The sequence below is a fragment of the Urocitellus parryii genome, chromosome 2, assembly GCF_045843805.1.
Source record: "Urocitellus parryii isolate mUroPar1 chromosome 2, mUroPar1.hap1, whole genome shotgun sequence".
Taxonomy (NCBI): Eukaryota; Metazoa; Chordata; class Mammalia; order Rodentia; family Sciuridae; genus Urocitellus; species Urocitellus parryii.
In genome coordinates, this window is record NC_135532.1 from 184,583,173 (window position 1) to 184,600,058 (window position 16,886).

The window sequence follows — 16,886 nt, forward strand, 5'->3', positions numbered from 1 at the left end:
CAAGTGGAAATTTTTCTTTTTAAATAGGGATTATGAATAATATAACACTAAATCAGCATAAAAAAGAAACTTGGTATTCTTTAGCAGTAACTGTCCACCCCCTTCTAGATTTACCAAATATTCAGGTTTGTAAGACAAACCTGAATTTACTCTAAACAAGTATAATTAATTATGAGATCCCATGTTAGGCAATTTATCTTTCTTTTCCTTAGATTTCTCAAACATGCATTTAATAGTAGGGGTGATGTGGTGGTGAACACTAGGTAGGTTAATACATACAGTGTGCTTAAAACCCTCGTAGATATGACAGAACTTAGCTATTTACTGTTATTCATATATGTCTTTTTTCTGAGTAAAATTAAGATGAAAATCTTAGTAGTAGACTGACCCTGAAGAATGTATGAGAAAAAAGAGCAAATTATTAAATTTTAAAAAATTATTTATTTTGCCCAAAGATATGTTAAACTATAATGAATTTATCACTATTATTTTAAAATTATTTAATATATAAACATTTTTTAAATTCTCAATTTTAATTCCTAATACAGTAAATATTGATAGATATAACCTATATAAACAATAGGATTTTGGAATTCTTTATAATATATAAGAATGCATAGGGGTTCTAAGACTGCAGTGTTTGAGAATTGCTAATAGATATCTGTATGTGTTGACAAAGAGACTGTGATATAAAAACTGCATATGAGACAATATCAACAATAATGTGATTCTATATGCATTAAAATAGCTTTGTTGTTTTAGATGAGGTGGTGTTATAAGTCCTATAGACTATGAGAGGAGACTTAGAAAAACTGAAGTATTAAATTTATTTAAAAAATCTAATGAAAATTGTTTTAATTTACAATGATAAGTACATTTTAAATAATGTGAGTCATTTTTAAGTGTCTGATTTAGAATTCTTTAGAGGATGCTCAAATCCAACATATTAGAGAAATTCACAGCCCATGACAGAGTTTATTGAGCAAAAGACAAAACAGAAAGGAAACAAAGCAGCATGAAATATATCAAGAGTTGCAATGGTGTGAAATGAGTCTGTAAATCCTAAAGTTTACTGAATTAAGCATATAGGGGAACATTGAAGAATTTTGTGACCCTGTTTTCAGTAATTGGTCTGAAAGATGATAGTATCTTAGGGAAAATCAGGAAAAAAACTGGCTTCTTTGATAAGAAGAAATGAAGCAAACTAGAATTGTTCTATTCTTAAAGCACCGCTTCAAGAAATGCCACCATATTTAACATGATGAAGAACAAGTAAAAACAGCAAGAAGGTGACAGATTTTTTGATTTGCATAGAAAAGGTCACAGTGAATTAAAAGAAAGCTACCATTAGAATCATACACCTGTCTTTTCGAGTAGACTGTATAATTTCAGGGAAACTTATGATTGACATCTGGGAAGTTTCCATGAAGAAAAAAAAATGTAAAGTTTGGAAAAGAAGTGATGAAGAAAACAGGAAAAATTTGAGATTCTCTGGCTTGAAGAGAATGTTTTCTAACTCAGTTGCCATGGGATCTCCTGACATTGACCTACACAGAGCTCTTCTTGGAGCCTGTTGGACAAGGGTTGTTAACTATATTGGCATCAGATTTGCCATTGTAGGCTGGGAGCCATTTTATCTAGAGGCTCCAAAGTTTTGATTCTAAGGCAATGCTGCTTAACTTCCCATAAGAACATGTGCCTGCTGAATGATCAACCCCACCCCGGTTTACAACACAACTCCTAAGCAGCTTATGAAATTCCTCTGTGGGCTATAAAGCTTCTCTGTGAGGGTTGACACACTGCTGCTCTCCTCAAAGGACAGCCTTGTCGGTTTGCTTCATGCTACTGACAATAAATCTCTTGCATGAGATTCCAGTGTGTGGTGTGATCTCTGGACTTTGCATGGACTCTGTGGGTGTCCTTTCAATCTACACTGAGGGCTGCCCAAGAAAAAACAAGTTTAAAGCACAGCCCGAGGATTTGATTTGCACATCTTAAGTCCTTAGTGTTGCTGAAAGCTTGGTCCTTGTCCCTAATGCCAATCCAATAATGAGGACACAGTTTTGAGAAAAAGGAAAAATGTTTATTGCTTTGCTAGCAAAGGAGAAACACAGGGGACTCCTGTCTGAAAGGCTGTGATTCTGCCCATCGGCAGGAACAGGGAACTTTTAAAGAGGCGACTCAAATGCTACATTCCACATGTTCTCTGTTGGAGCTATAATTTCACTTGTTAATTTGGGAGATATCAGTTATTTCTGATATCTTCTGGTACCATCCCCAAAGTCTGCATTGGTTTTTCCTATCCAGAGAAGATAAATCTGCTTAAAATGGGGAAGAAAGGTAATCCTGTCCCTCCTGAGATTAGGGATAGGGAGAGATTAGGGAGGAGCAGGGAGAGAGGAAGAAAAAGAAACAGTCCATTATAAAAATAAACTGTAGGGCTGGGGCTGGGGCACAGTGCTGGTGCACTTGCCTAGCATGTGGGAGGCACTGGGTTTGATTCTCAGCACCACATATAAATAAATAACATAAATGTCTATCATCAACTAAAAAAAATAATAAAATAAAAATAAACTGCAGTGGCAGAGCAGCAAGGGCTATATTCAAAGCATAAAGTGGACCACTGTTACATTTGTTCTTTGAAACAGAATAAGCATGCTTGGAACGTGATTGACACTGGAAGAACAGCAGTGGTACTCTCTTTTTCATGAAATTAAAGCCAGAAGAAATCAGTACAGATGAAGAGCTTTTCATTCTATTTGTGGGTGGCTCACATTTCCCTGCTTTGCTGTCCTAGAGATCCTTTTAGCACCCAGGTTTCCATCTTCCATTTATGTCCCCTCAGAGCCCTTAACCTGGTTAGGTTGATTTACTTAACCTTTACCCAAGTAACTGTGTACATGGGACACTTGACCCCTGACACCACTCACCTACTCCACACCCCCTCCGCACTGCAGGAGAGGATCTGGAAGTCTGCTTTCAAGGCGCTTCCAGAAAAGTGCCCCAAGACTGCTTTCCAGCAGGACCCCTGGAAAATCACTGAACTGTTCACCTGGTCAAGAAAATCCATTTGTAGCTCTCTGAAGCACTCGCGGGACCCAGGAATGGAGGTTTTTGTTGTAGAGGCGGCATCTACCAACACGTGAAGGGCAGGGAAGACCCAGGAATTATTGCCACCAAGACTGATTTGATGAACCCTTTTCCAAAGTTGCAAGTACGCAAATGCTTTGTCATTGTCTCCTTCTTACTGGCCCTGTGCTTAAGGCCACAACCCCTGCTTCAGAATATGCACATCGGATGACAAAGATAAAGAACTGCCAGGATAGATCTTTAGTGATGCAAACCCTGATAAACTTTTGTAACACCCTTGACTTTCCATACTGAGGCTGCCAAGATGACCCTGAACACAGCAGGTTGCTAGCACTGCCACTCCTGACACCCAGTGTTGCCACTTGTGTGAGGTGAGATTTAAACTGTCGCTATTGCTTAGTGTCATTGACACCAGACTGATTCAGACCCTCAACAGAGCACTTGTTTCACCATTGCTTCTTGGGACTAGAAGAGCAATTACCTTTCAGCTCTGCTTTCTTTTCAGCTTACATAGTAGGAGCCAGGGCTCCCAACCACATACAATATATTCTACAAACCAAGGAAGGGTGGAGAGTCTTGGTAGCCAATAACTATTGGAATACTATACCATTTGTCCTGTGTAACTTTCATTAGACCTATATAACATCATTTTAATTGGTATAGTACTTTTTTCCCCATCTACTCAACTACATGTGTGTTTGGTGACCATTTTGTAAACCAGCTTCAGTCCTGGTGTGTGGTAGGTACAAGATAGATAGTAGTGCTGCTGCCACTTCTATTAAGTTTATCCAACAGTCACCATCTTCTATATTTCTATAGAGATTTGTAGGTTGTAAAGTGCTTCTATAGTTATTTAGAGACTATTAAGAGAATAGAATATATGATTTTCACCCTAATACTCAGAATTACTGAGATAAGCATAATTATTCCTATTGATCGGTGAGGAAATTGTGTTCCTGGTGCACCTCCTCCTGGTCACAAAAACAGGAAATGTGGGGCTACACCCTGAATCCAAGGTCTCTGGCTGCATCTGCATGATGTTTCAACTCCAGCCATCAAGGGTCCTTGTTCTTTTCTCTTAATAGCAGATGTTTATATATCTGGGGAAGACAGGAGGGCTCTCACTTTAATCTCACATCACTCTTTGATTTGCTTTATTTTGTTTTGTTTTAGGGAGACACATTTTGGCGGATGAAGCACTTAAGCTGGGCATTCTAGATGAAGTTGTGGATTCAGATCCAGTAGAAGCAGCAATCAAATTTGCCCTGAGAATTTTAGGTAAGAAGATAAAGATGATAACTGCACAAGATTGGAAACAAGCTAATGTCCATTTTAATAAGACACTCCTTAAATACCTTAGGGGTCACCCATGTGATAGAGGATGATAAAACTTAAAAATGAATGTACTAACATGGCATAAATTCCATAAAATATTGCATTATTAATGATATCACATCAGTTGTGGTAGTTTGCCAATGGTCAGGGGTGATGGTATAGAATGTATATTTGGGGAGACTGGATAGATGTCACTTTTGGCCTATGCACAAAATATTTATGCTAGAATCTCACAAGAAATGAGTAGTTGCCTCTGGGAAAGGTTCTTGTCAGCCAGCAGAAGCAGTTTAAAGGAGACTTTTTACAGTTCACCCTTTTGTGCCATTGGAGTTTTTATAATCAGAAGTGGTTTTTCAGTGAAGAAATAGAATTAAAGCTGAAACAGATAGAGGAGCACACACACTTCAGCCAATAGAAGTTACGCTCTCTAACTCCCCACAATAAAGCCCTGGCCTTTGAAACTCCTGTCTCAGCAAGGCAAGTTCCATCCCTCAGGCCTTCTTGCCTTACACACTCAGGAGTGTGGAAGGGAACTCTAAGACCTCCTTTCATGGCAAACTCCTTTGCTTGCTCATTTGCTTGATTTTTAACGGTTCCTTTTCAGTCTGTGGAGGTGGTGAGCTCTAAATGAGCAAGGAACAGGGTGGGGAAAAAAATCCCAAAATAAATAACTGGGAGGAGTGTTGGGCCACAGGCAGGATGGAGTGTGTGCTGGTCTCCCGCTTGGTGGCAGCAAAGGCTCAGGGTAATTCCAGAGCTTTCCTGGGGAAACCAGTCATTGTTTTGCTGACCCAGGCCAACACTCTCTTGAAGTCTTGTTTTCTTGTGAGTGTGGCTCCAGCCAGTTACTGTTCCAATGCAATGGTAAGGCTTGCAATGGGGAGGCCAGGGACTGTGGGGAGAGAATACTGGTAGCTCCTACAGAGTTGGTAAGTTCCCACCCAAATGGAGGTGGACTCCCTGCTGTCCTCTGCCTCCAGGCTGTCTTCACCAGGTCTGCCCCACAGAGCTTCCTGAGGGGGCTGCTTGTTTTGTTAGAAGTCATTTGGTTGACTCAGAGCAAAGGCTGTGTACAATTGGGGGTCCTTGTATTATTCTTTGCACTGGGGTTCAAGGTATACCCAGGTCAACATTTACTCCCGGGGCTTTAGTTTATAAACACCTCAGCTGTTTTCCTGAATTTCTCTAGATTCTGATTTGAGAATTAGATTTCTTCAAGAAATAAATTAAAATCATGGTCTAGTGTACTTATAAAATGGTGTGATTTTCCTTTCTTACTCTGTTTTAAAGTTAATTTTAAGTGTTAAATTTAAAAATTCAAATGACATGTAACATTTCTGTTTTAGCCACTTGAATTGAAGCTTACATCACTTGTCCACTTGGTGGCATCCTAACATTGAGGTTCATGTGCTTTAAAACTTGTTAATTTCACCAATAGTTCTGGCTTTGAACAATTACATGTAACTATTTTAAATTATAGCCATGAGGACAATATACACATAAAGTCAAGTGTTTGTGATCCAGAAATGTTTTAAGATATTAAAGTACATGGCTGCATAATTGCTCAGTGGAAGAGCAAGGCCTACCCCTGGGTTCAAGGTTTAGCCACACAAAAAACAAAGCAAAATAAAAACTATCTTTATCTATTTATCTATCTTAAATTCATATATATCTTATAATTATACTTACATAGAATATGTATGAATACACACAAGAACTGAAAGGAAATAGGCACGAAGTAAAGATATTTTGTCCCACAATTTCCTAAACATTTAGTCTTTGCTTGTTTTGATTTTTTTCAAGCCTGCAGTATGCTAATTTTCTCAAGCATTCCAAAATTATTTTTGGTTCTGTTTCTGTTTTTTTTCAGCTTCACATATTCATTTATTTATTTTGCAGATCTAATTTGGCTTCTTTTGTGACTCTAGAATCAAGTAGTATTTTTAGACCACCCACAGCTCAGAATGCCCCCTCAGCTTCACTGAGGTGTAATTTTCACACAATAAATTCATCCAAGCCAAGTATAGAGTGGTGAGTGTTGGTGACAGTGCATAGTCATGTGCCCAGTGCCACACCAAGGTGCAGCTCTGTCACCCAAGAAAGTATTCTCAAGACACTTTCTGGTATGTCCCCTTGTCTTTCACTTGGCCACAGGCCACCAGTGACCTGCCTCCTATCACTGAAGTATTATATTTTTTAGAATTTCATGTAGATGGAATCCTGCATATAGAAGGTGTCTTTGTGTCTGGATTTTTTCATGTAGTACATTGCTTTTGAGTTCATATGTTTTTGTATCTTGAGTTAAGTTACACTGGATTACTGAAAAATTTCCATAATGTGGGTAAACTCCAATTTTTTTATCTGTTCATCACCTGATGAACATTTAAGTTGTTTCCACTCCAGAATTTCACAGGTTTTTGTAAGTGTATATTATCATGTCTCATGGGTAAATTAATAAGAATAGGATTACCAGGTTATAAAGTAAGTGCATACTTAACTGTGAAATGCTTTCGAAAATTGATTAATGAAAGAATCATTAAAAGTCACTAAATTTTGCAAAGCAAATAAGAAAAGATAGAAAAATAATGGGGCAAGATTAAGTTTAAATAAGTGCTCATTGTACTGATTGTAATACATCCGATTAAGTGGGCAATTAGGCACTCAGGTATTGAGGTTTTAAAGTATTCATATGGTTGCCAGGCATGCCATTGCTAGCCTGTAATCCCAGAGGCTTGGGAGACCCAGGCAGGAGGATAGCAAGTTCAAAACCAGCCTCTGCAACATAGCAAGTCCCTAAAGCAACTTAGTGAGACTCTCTCTAAATAAAAAATAGAAAATGACTTGGGATGTGGCTCAGTGGTTAAGTGCCTCTGGGTTCAATCCCCAATACTAAAAAATAAAAAGAGGGGCTGGGGTTGTGGCTCAGTGGTGGAACGCTTGCCTCATATGCATGAGGCACTGGGTTTGACCCTCAGCCCCACATAAAATAATAAAAGTTAAAAAAAAATGAAATAAAATAAAAAGAAATTACTCATATCTTTGACTTAGTGTTTCTATTCTTGGTAATTTACTATAGAGAAATTATAACAGAAGTACAAAGATTTGAGCATAGTATTGATCACTGAAGCTTTGTCAATATAAAATATTGGAAACAACTTCTACCTTAATTTTATAGGATTAGTTACCTAATTAATGATAGAAATCAAAGAAGCAACTCCATTTAACCATTGGAACTTCCATTTTTGAAGAGAAATGAAAAACTTGCAAATACAGATACACATTATATATATTATATTATATACTATATATATGTGTGTGTGTATATATATATATATTTTTTTCCCTTTTTTGATACCAGGGATTGAACCCAGGGGTGCTAAACCCCTGAGCCAGATTCCCAGCCTTTTTTATTTCTTTATTTTGAGGCAGGGTTTCACTAAGTTGCTTAGGCCCTCTTAAATTGTTGAAGCTGGCTTTTAACTTGTGATCCTTCTGCCTCAGGCTCCCAAGCCTCTAGGATCACAGGCATGCACCACAGAGCTCTGCTACATATAATATTAAGAAAAAAACCCAGAAAGGAAATTTCACAAATATGATTGGTTCATATACTTATTTGTATAAGGAAAACTCTTATCAGAAGATATAATAGGTTTTTAACAGAAGTTTTACTGGAGTTGTAGGTAACTGAGATTCTTGGTTAAAAAAATATCTATGTACCTATCTATATATGTGTATGTGTGTGTGTATCTTTTCCTAGTATCTGAGTCATTAAATTTACTGGAAGAAAAAATGGAGGTCCCACCAATGTGGAAGGGGTGCAGTCTCATAGAGAAGGCTCAGGACTGGGTGATAGAAGACCTGGATTCAGATCTCAGCCTGAGTCATGTGGACCACAACAGATCTCTTCTTTGGGGTCTTATTTCCATTATTCATAAAAGGAAAGTGCTCCTCAAAATTAATTGGTTTCAAATCATATTGCAAGAGTGCAAAGGCTATAAGCGAGCTCTCAGTGTTGGTTCTTTTTTTTAAATTTTATTTTATTGGTTATTCTTAGTTATACATGGCAGTAGAATCCATTTTGATAAAATCATACAAGCATAGGATAAATCTTATTCTAATTAAGACCCCATTCTTTGGGGTGGGCAGGATGGTGAGTGTTTGGTTCTTAACTACAACTGAAGTGGCTGTCCTGCATCTCTTTTGGGGTTTAGTAATTAAAATCCCTTGGGAAACTCTAGGATGCTTACTGATTACTTTTATTTTTTAATGAGTACCAATGTTTGAAATTCTGTGATATCTTGGTGCTGCTTTGTCATACATAAATGCTAGAGTCAGAAGGTAGAGAAATGGGGCTGATCAACAAAGGACTGACTCAGGGAATCTTATCTACACTTGCTGCTTGTTAGTTCACAAAATGTTTAGCTGTGCTTATTGATTTTTTTCCTTTTATTTGTCTTTGTGCACTCTCTCTCAATGCTTTCCTCTTTTTTTTGTTTAATTTTCCTTTATTTGCTTTTAAAGGTAGCTATAGGAATGTGGTTTTTTGACAAAACAAAATTGGTATAAACTTGATGGGGAGGATCCACAAAATACTAATGCACTAATTAATATTAAATACATATAAATTTATTATAAATGAATACATGCATGTGTGTTAATCTGTTTTTCAATAAAGCTAGTGTAATTATCTTCATATGGAGCAATGGTTCTCTAATTTTACTGTGTATCAGAATCTCTTGATTGGCTTAAAACATAGATTGCAGGGATCCACTCATTATTTTCTGATTCACTACATAGAGGGTAAGGACCAAAAGTTTACATCTCTATCAAGTGCCTATGTGATGATAATGCTACCTTCTGGGGACCACTCTTTGAGAACCATTGGAAGGGAGGGTAAGAATGGAGACAACATTTTCTGGGATTTACTTTTTCTACATGGCTTGTAAATACTGCTTAAGGTCTTAAAGACATCAGTAAGTCAGTTATGAAAAGTGTGGTTAAAAAGCCATGTGACTTTTAATGTGAAAAAACTTCACATTAAATTGTGAATGATATCACAATTTAAATAATGTATGTAAATGTTTTAAATTCCCATTTTTCATTTGAAAAAAATTGTATTAATTCAGCCTGTTCCCCTTCTCACTGCTCAAATGTTCAGTTAATAAATAAATTAATTAACAAATTAAAAGACACAAAAGGAAAAGATTAGGAAGACTTATTTAATTTCCACATCCTATAGGAAAGGAGAGAGGGAAGGGGATTCCCAGTGGTCAATATTCTAGTCAATACTTTTGGAAACAGTTATGGGTAAGACAGGACTATAGAAGGTTACATATCTACAGATATGATTTGGGAAGTCGCTGCAGATTTCTCTACAAACTTTACAACATACTCTGGAGAGTTGGCTGTTTTAACTAATTAGCTTTACACATCTTAATTTTCTTGTTATATGAAGCACCTTAGACTACAGCGGTACAATAGATTTAGTGGAGGAATGCAGGATTCCTGGGCCAGACCTGCTTGCTTTGGCTCACCTGGAAAGGGGAAGGTCCTGTGAGAGGCCATCTGTTTGCACTTGCATGTGGTCAGCAGCTTGCTTGTCCCAGAACTGAGTGAAAATTCCTAGTCCCCATGTGTGCATTTCTGGCATGAAGCTGCAAGTGAGAGCAAAGACCAACACCCTGTGGCTCTGTGCCCCCCTTTCCAGCAGGGATGGGCCCAGGGCACATCCACCTGGGATCCTCAAGTTGGTGCTTTCTCTTTGTCTATTTGGCTATGGCTGTGCTGAGCTATTGGCTGTTTGAATAATTCAAATTCTGCCCAAAGAACTTGGGCAAAAAAAAACCTTAGTGGTTTCCTGGGCCTTCTCCCTCATTTTACCTTTTGCTCTTTGTAATTTCTTTTTACTCTCTCTGAACATTTATATAAACAACTTTCAAAATACAGAGTGACCCTGTCTCACATTGGAGGCCTGAGCACATGTCCACATTGAGCCTCCTCTTTGTCACTTACTGTGGGTGATCTCCCTGAAGCCTGTGACTGTGCAGTTGTTTCATCCTTTGCAGAGCCTCAAGGGTGCACAGAAGCTACTGCCTATCACAGCTAGGGAGAAGACAGATGGTCCTGTGTGTCTGAGGAAGGGAATTCTATGAACTCCATGCTGAGTCGCTCTTTAGCTTAGGCAGAGAGAATCTGTTCCTGTCAAGTTAGCAGAAGGGTGAAGGAGAAATAATCAACTTCTTTTCTTCTTTCATAAGTACAATTTTGCACATTGTTTTATCAAAATTTGAGTATACTTCATCTTTATCTTTATGATCCTGAATAGAATGAAGTCAAAATTCATGTGAATGGGCCAATGAAGAGTTCAGTTATGAGTACACTTGAATCACTACATAGTGCCTCTCTTCAGCTTTCCCTGGGCAGCTACTGCTGACCTGCCCACACTCGGCTCTTATTCTGTAGGTACTGCTGAGTGACTCATTTACAACTGTGTCATAACTTTATTTAACAACTTAGTAAGATCAAAAATGATACTTCTCACCATGGTATGTGGAGAACAAAATTAAACCATATACAGTGGCTAAAGAAAAAATATTCCACTCAACACTGCTCTGAGTGACATTAAGATTACCAAGTGTAGAAGAAATACTTTCCAAACACTGTCCCTATCGATGTAAAGGGGAAGTTCTACCTGTGTTCTTTGCTAATAACCCAACAGTGGAAGAAAACGGCATCCTTCAACTACAGCCACAGAAAGAGAGAGACAGGGGACGAGGCAGGGAAAAGCTGGCTGACTGCGCCCTGACCAAACCTGTCCCATGGATGTGCTTCATTTGGCGCTAGGCTGTCCTGGACAGGAGCCTGGGAGAGCTCCCAGGATGACTAAGCACAGCCTGAGAGGTTCTGAGGATCCCAGGATAACAGGATTATGTGGGTCAGAAATAATTGCTTCATTCCATTAAGCAGGCTTTTCTTTTCTGGTTGGTTTGCTCATTTTCTCCCTTTTATTCTTTCCAATTTCTGGCCTCAGAAAACTTGCCAAACCCTGCGGCTGTCCCAGAGGCAGTGGCTGACACACCCCCTGATCTTGAACCTTTTGTAGGTATAGCTCAAAACAACTGTTAAAAACTCTTTTAAGTTCTCTATAAGTTCAATGCAATGCCAATCAAAATCCCAGCTGCATTTCTTGTAGAAATAGATAAAAGAATCATGAAATTCATATGGAATAATAAAAGACCCAGAATAGCAAAAACAATACTAAGCAGGAAGTGTGAATCAGGCGGTATAGCGATACCAGACTTCAAACTATACTACAGAGCAATAGTAACGAAAACAGCATGGTACTGGTACCAAAACAGGCCGGTGGACCAATGGTACAGAATAGAGGACACAGTAACCAATCCACAAAACTACAACTATCTTATATTTGATAAAGGGGCTAAAAGCATGCAATGGAGGAAGGATAGCATCTTCAACAAATGGTGCTGGGAAAACTGGAAATCCATTTGCATCAAAATGAACCTGAATCCCTATCTCTCGCCTTGCACAAAAGTTAACTCAAAGTGGATCAAGGAGCTTGATATTAAATCAGAGACACGGCATCTGATAGAAGAAAAAGTTGGTTATGATCTACATACTGTGGGAGCAGGCTCCAAATTCCTCAATAGGACACCCATAGCGCAAGAGTTAACAACTAGAATCAACAAATGGGACTTACTCAAACTAAAAAGTTTTTTCTCAGCAAAAGAAACAATAAGAGAGATAAACAGGGAGCCTACATCCTGGGAACAAATCTTTACTCCTCACACTTCAGATAGAGCCCTAATAACCAGAATATATAAAGAACTCAAAAAATTAGACAATAAGACAACAAGTAACCCAATCAATAAATGGGCAAAGGACCTGAACAGACACTTCTCAGAAGAGGACATACAATCAATCAATAAGTACATGAAAAAATGCTCACCATCGCTGGCAGTCAGAGAAATGCAAATCAAAACTACCCTAAGATACCATCTCACTCCAGTAAGATTGGCAGCTATTAGGAAGTCAAACAACAATAAGTGCTGGAGAGGATGTGGGGAAAAGGGCACTCTTGTTCATTGCTGGTGGGACTGCAAATTGGTGCAGCCAATTTGGAAAGCAGTATGGAGATTTCTTGGAAAGCTGGGAATGGAACCACCATTTGACCCAGCTATTCCCCTTCTCGGTCTATTCCCTAAAGACCTAATAAGAGCATGCTACAGGGACACTGCTACATCGATGTTCATAGCAGCACAATTCACGATAGCAAGATTGTGGAATCAGCCTAGATGCCCTTCAATAGATGAATGGATTAAAAAAATGTGGCATTTATACACAATGGAGTATTACTCTGCATTTAAAAATGACAAAATCATAGAATTTGGAGGGAAATGGATGGCATTAGAGCAGATTATGCTAAGTGAAGCTAGTCAATCTTTAAAAAACAAATACCAAATGACTCCTCTGATATAAGGGGAGGAAACAAGGACAGGGTAGGGACGACGAGCTTGAGACGAAGATTTTCATTAACAGGGTTGAGAGGTGGGAGGGAAAGGAAATGAGAAGGGGAATCGCATGGAAATGGAAGGCGATCCTCAGGGTTATACAAAATGACATATAAGAGGAAAGGAGGGGTAAGACAAGATAATTCAAATTGAAGAAGTGATTTACAGTAGAAGGGGTAGAGAGAGAAAAGGGGAGGGGAGGGGAGGGGAGGGGGGATAGTAGAGAATAATATAGACAGCAGAATACATCAGACACTAGAAAGGCAATATGTCAATCAATGGAAGGGTAACTGATGTGATACAGCAATCTGTATACGGGATAAAATTGGGAGTTCATAACTCATTTGAATCAAACTGTGAAATATGATGTATGAGGAACTATGTAATGTTTTGAACGACCAACAATAAAAAAAAAAAAGAAAAAAAAAAAAACTCTTTTAAAAATCATCCTGCTCAGGCTGGGGTTGTGGCTCCATGGTAGAGTGCTTGTGTGAGGCACTGGGTTCAATCCTCAGCACCACATAAAAATATAAATAAATAAAGTTATTTTAAATAGTCATTAATTGTTTAAAAAAAATTTGCCTGGCTCAGGCCCCACCCTTAAAGATTCTTAACTAAATCTGTGGTGGGCCCTGGGTGGGCATCTTCAACTCTTGAAAGAAATCTGATATGACTGGGCTTTGAGAGGCAGCCCCAGGCATGGTGGGAGCAGCAGCAGTGTGGCAGGACAGAGCTCCAGCTCTGGGACATCCAGATCCATCTTCCCTGTTCCATGGTGTGAATTATGCCAGCAGTAGGTTCAGGTCACAATGCAGACAGCTGGGCCTCTTTCCTCATGCATTGCTCTCTACACACGTGTCCCCCCCTTCCTTCTCTCCCCGCTGTCCTCTCTTGTCTCCCTTCTAGGCCACCAATGAATGGAGCCAGCAATGGACTGTAGCTTGTCCCATCCTTCTCTGCTGAGCTTGCCTCTCCTCACATTGAGGACTGAATAGTTGAGCAAGTAATCTGTGGGTCTCTTGAGTACAGTTCACATTTCTCCAAAGCAGTAGGGTCAGCAGGGACCTCATGCTAATAACCACTGTCTTTGCTCCTCTCCTGAGTGCTGCTCTAACCACGTGATATCATTCATTTAGAAAAGCATTCTTCTCAACTCTGCAAGTAATCAAGTATTAGGAATAGACTTGCCTCATAGCTTACAACAAGGGATGAGATTACATAATGCCCCTGTGCACATGATGACATCCAGACTATGATCCGTTCCCTGGGACACAGGCTCCACACTAGTGCCAGAGTCAGAGGTCTTTTTGTAATGGAGCTGCTTTATAAGCTTGGTATGATTCCTGTGAACATAACTAAGACATACATTTTACATACAATGATTTACTCTTGAAATAGTAGCACTGATAGAAAATAGTGTCTGTAATAGCTGGACATTTGGCATCTACAATTTGTCACACATTTACTCTTTTATACAAATGTTAGTAAAACTTGAGCACATACATAACCATGAGAGTATGATATCCAAATAGCTAATAAGCATGTGATAAAGGCTCAATATCACCATGAAGGAAAATGCACGTTAAAACTACAGTGAATGTGTAGACAGCCTCAAATAATAGGGCGTCATTTCTGAGGCTGGGTTACCAACGACTCTGGCTGTAGTCTTGCCCATCTCTTGCTCACTCACTTGCCCACACTGACAGAAGCCAGTGACAGGATGTGAGCAGCCCTGAGGAGAAGCCAGGTGGCAAAGAACTGAGGGTGACCTCAGCCCATAGTGAGGGAGGAACTGAGGCTCTTGGTCCAAAAGCACAAAAGGGACTGAATCCAACTAACAACCCCTTGAGTGAGTCTGGAAGCAGGTCCTCCCCCAGTTATCCCTGAGATGACAATAGCTGGAAGCCAAATCTGGATCACAGCTTTGTATGAAATATGTGCTATAGATAGCTGATACAGAATCACTGGAATGAGTGTAGTAAAAATGACATCAATACCAAGTGTTATTTGGTATTAACATTTGATAATAATATGGAGTAACTAGAATCCTTCTTCCATATGAAATCCACAGCATTGCCAGCAGGTCCAGACTATCACATGGTATATCTCTGATCCTTTCTGTTTATTGAATTTCTCCCAGGTGATTATATTGGGCCACACAAATAATAGGTTACCTCCCATCTCAGTCTTTAATCTTAATTCCATGTATAAATCCATTTGCCAGATTAGTTGATTTGTTCATAGTTTCTGGGGATTGGGACATGGACATCTAGAGGATGACACTTTCTGCCCACCACTCTAATATTTTCTCCTATGGATCTTCATGTCATTTTATTAATGATGTCCTTTGTAGTATAAAAGTCTTTCATTTTAATTTGTTCAATTAATTAATTACTTTTCCTTTATGGATTGTGCTTTTGGTGTTATATAAGATATCACTTAGCCTAAGAACACAAAAATGTTCCTGTTTTCTTCTAGAAATTCTTACAGTACCCACCCCCTGACCTTTTTTTTAACACCAGGGATTGAACCCAGGGTAACCACTGAGCCACATCCCTACCCTTTTTTATCTTTTACTTAGAGAGGGTCTCGCTAAATTGCTCAGAGCATTGCTAAGCTGCTGAGGCAAGCTTTAAACTCACAGTCCTCCTGCCTCAGCCCCCAAAGCTCAGTTTTTATTCTTCAATGGATCTATGATTCATTGATAGATTGTGCTAGGTAAGGATCTATGCATACCTCATTAATTAATTAATCAATTTTGTAATCGGGTATTCAGTTCTCCCAGCACTACTTGATTAATTTTTTTCTATGTGTTGAAAATCAAATAGCCAATCTTGAAAGATTTATAATGAACTTTCAGTTCTCTTCCATTGATATGTATAACTACCCTTCCAACCATATTACAATGTCTTCTATCATGGGTAATCGAAAGGTTTCATATTTTTAAGAACAGTGTTCAGATTATTTCAGATCTCAAATAGTAATTCTGAACTGTTTTCTATAACTAAAAATAATAGGGGATAAAAGAAAATATAACTTTTATGCATTCATTTGGTAACTTAAAAATCCTTTGATTCTCTTAGATTCTCTTATAGGACTAAGTTATAAAAATGTCAGAAATATGGTATTGGTGTTCCATTAAATATCTTGATGAACAGTATGTACTTCTGTACTTTGAATCTGAACCAGGTGTTGTTGCTGCTGCTGCTGTTATTATATAATCAATTTCCTTTGTTTAAGTAACATTCTCAAATCTCTGATCATGCTTATTCCTTTCAGATCAACCTTTAGAATCTCGAAGAATCTTGAACAAGACAGTGCCAAGTTTACCAAACATGGACACCATTTTCAGGGAAGCCTTTGCAAAGATGCAGAAGCAGTACCCTGGGTGCCTGGCTCCGGAGACTTGTGTCCGTGCAGTCCAGGCCTCTGTGAAGTATCCCTATGAAGTGGGCATCAAGGAGGAAGCGGAGCTGTTTATGTACCTTCAGGGATCAGGGCAGGCTAGAGCCCTGCAGTATGCTTTCTTTGCTGAAAAGAATGCAAGTAAATGGTCCACTCCCTCTGGGGCCTCATGGAAAACAGCATCAGCACGACCCATCTCCTCCGTTGGTGTCCTTGGTAAGCATGTGGGGGCAGTTCATGGGCTTCTCCAAATGTGTGCATGTCAAGAGCTAACATTTACTTCAGGACACCAGGTCCCAGGTTCTATGCTGAAATCACTACTTCTGTTAGCTCCAGTAATTCTCTCCCAAGTCCTCAAACTGCCTTCATCTTATGTGTGAGGCCTAGAGATGCTAACCTTTTCCAGAGTGAGCTAAACTGTAGTGGTGTGAGGGCCTAACCTTGGCTGTCTGTCTCCAGACTGTGGGCACTATTTACTCCTCCTCTCTAACCCTTCTCTGTATATGAATCTCTCGCTCCAGGATTTCC

General features: G+C 39.0%; 1 protein-coding gene across 1 annotated transcript in view; it reads left to right on the top strand.

The window, feature by feature from the left end:
• The window catches only part of LOC113183153 (peroxisomal bifunctional enzyme-like), a 33,527-nt gene that overhangs the window by 12,850 nt on the left and 3,791 nt on the right, over nt 1-16,886 (top strand). The window contains exons 5-6 of the mRNA XM_077795022.1: nt 4,264-4,368; nt 16,233-16,574. Of these exons, the coding sequence (XP_077651148.1) occupies nt 4,264-4,368; nt 16,233-16,574 (447 nt within the window). The remainder of the gene's footprint in view (nt 1-4,263; nt 4,369-16,232; nt 16,575-16,886) is intronic.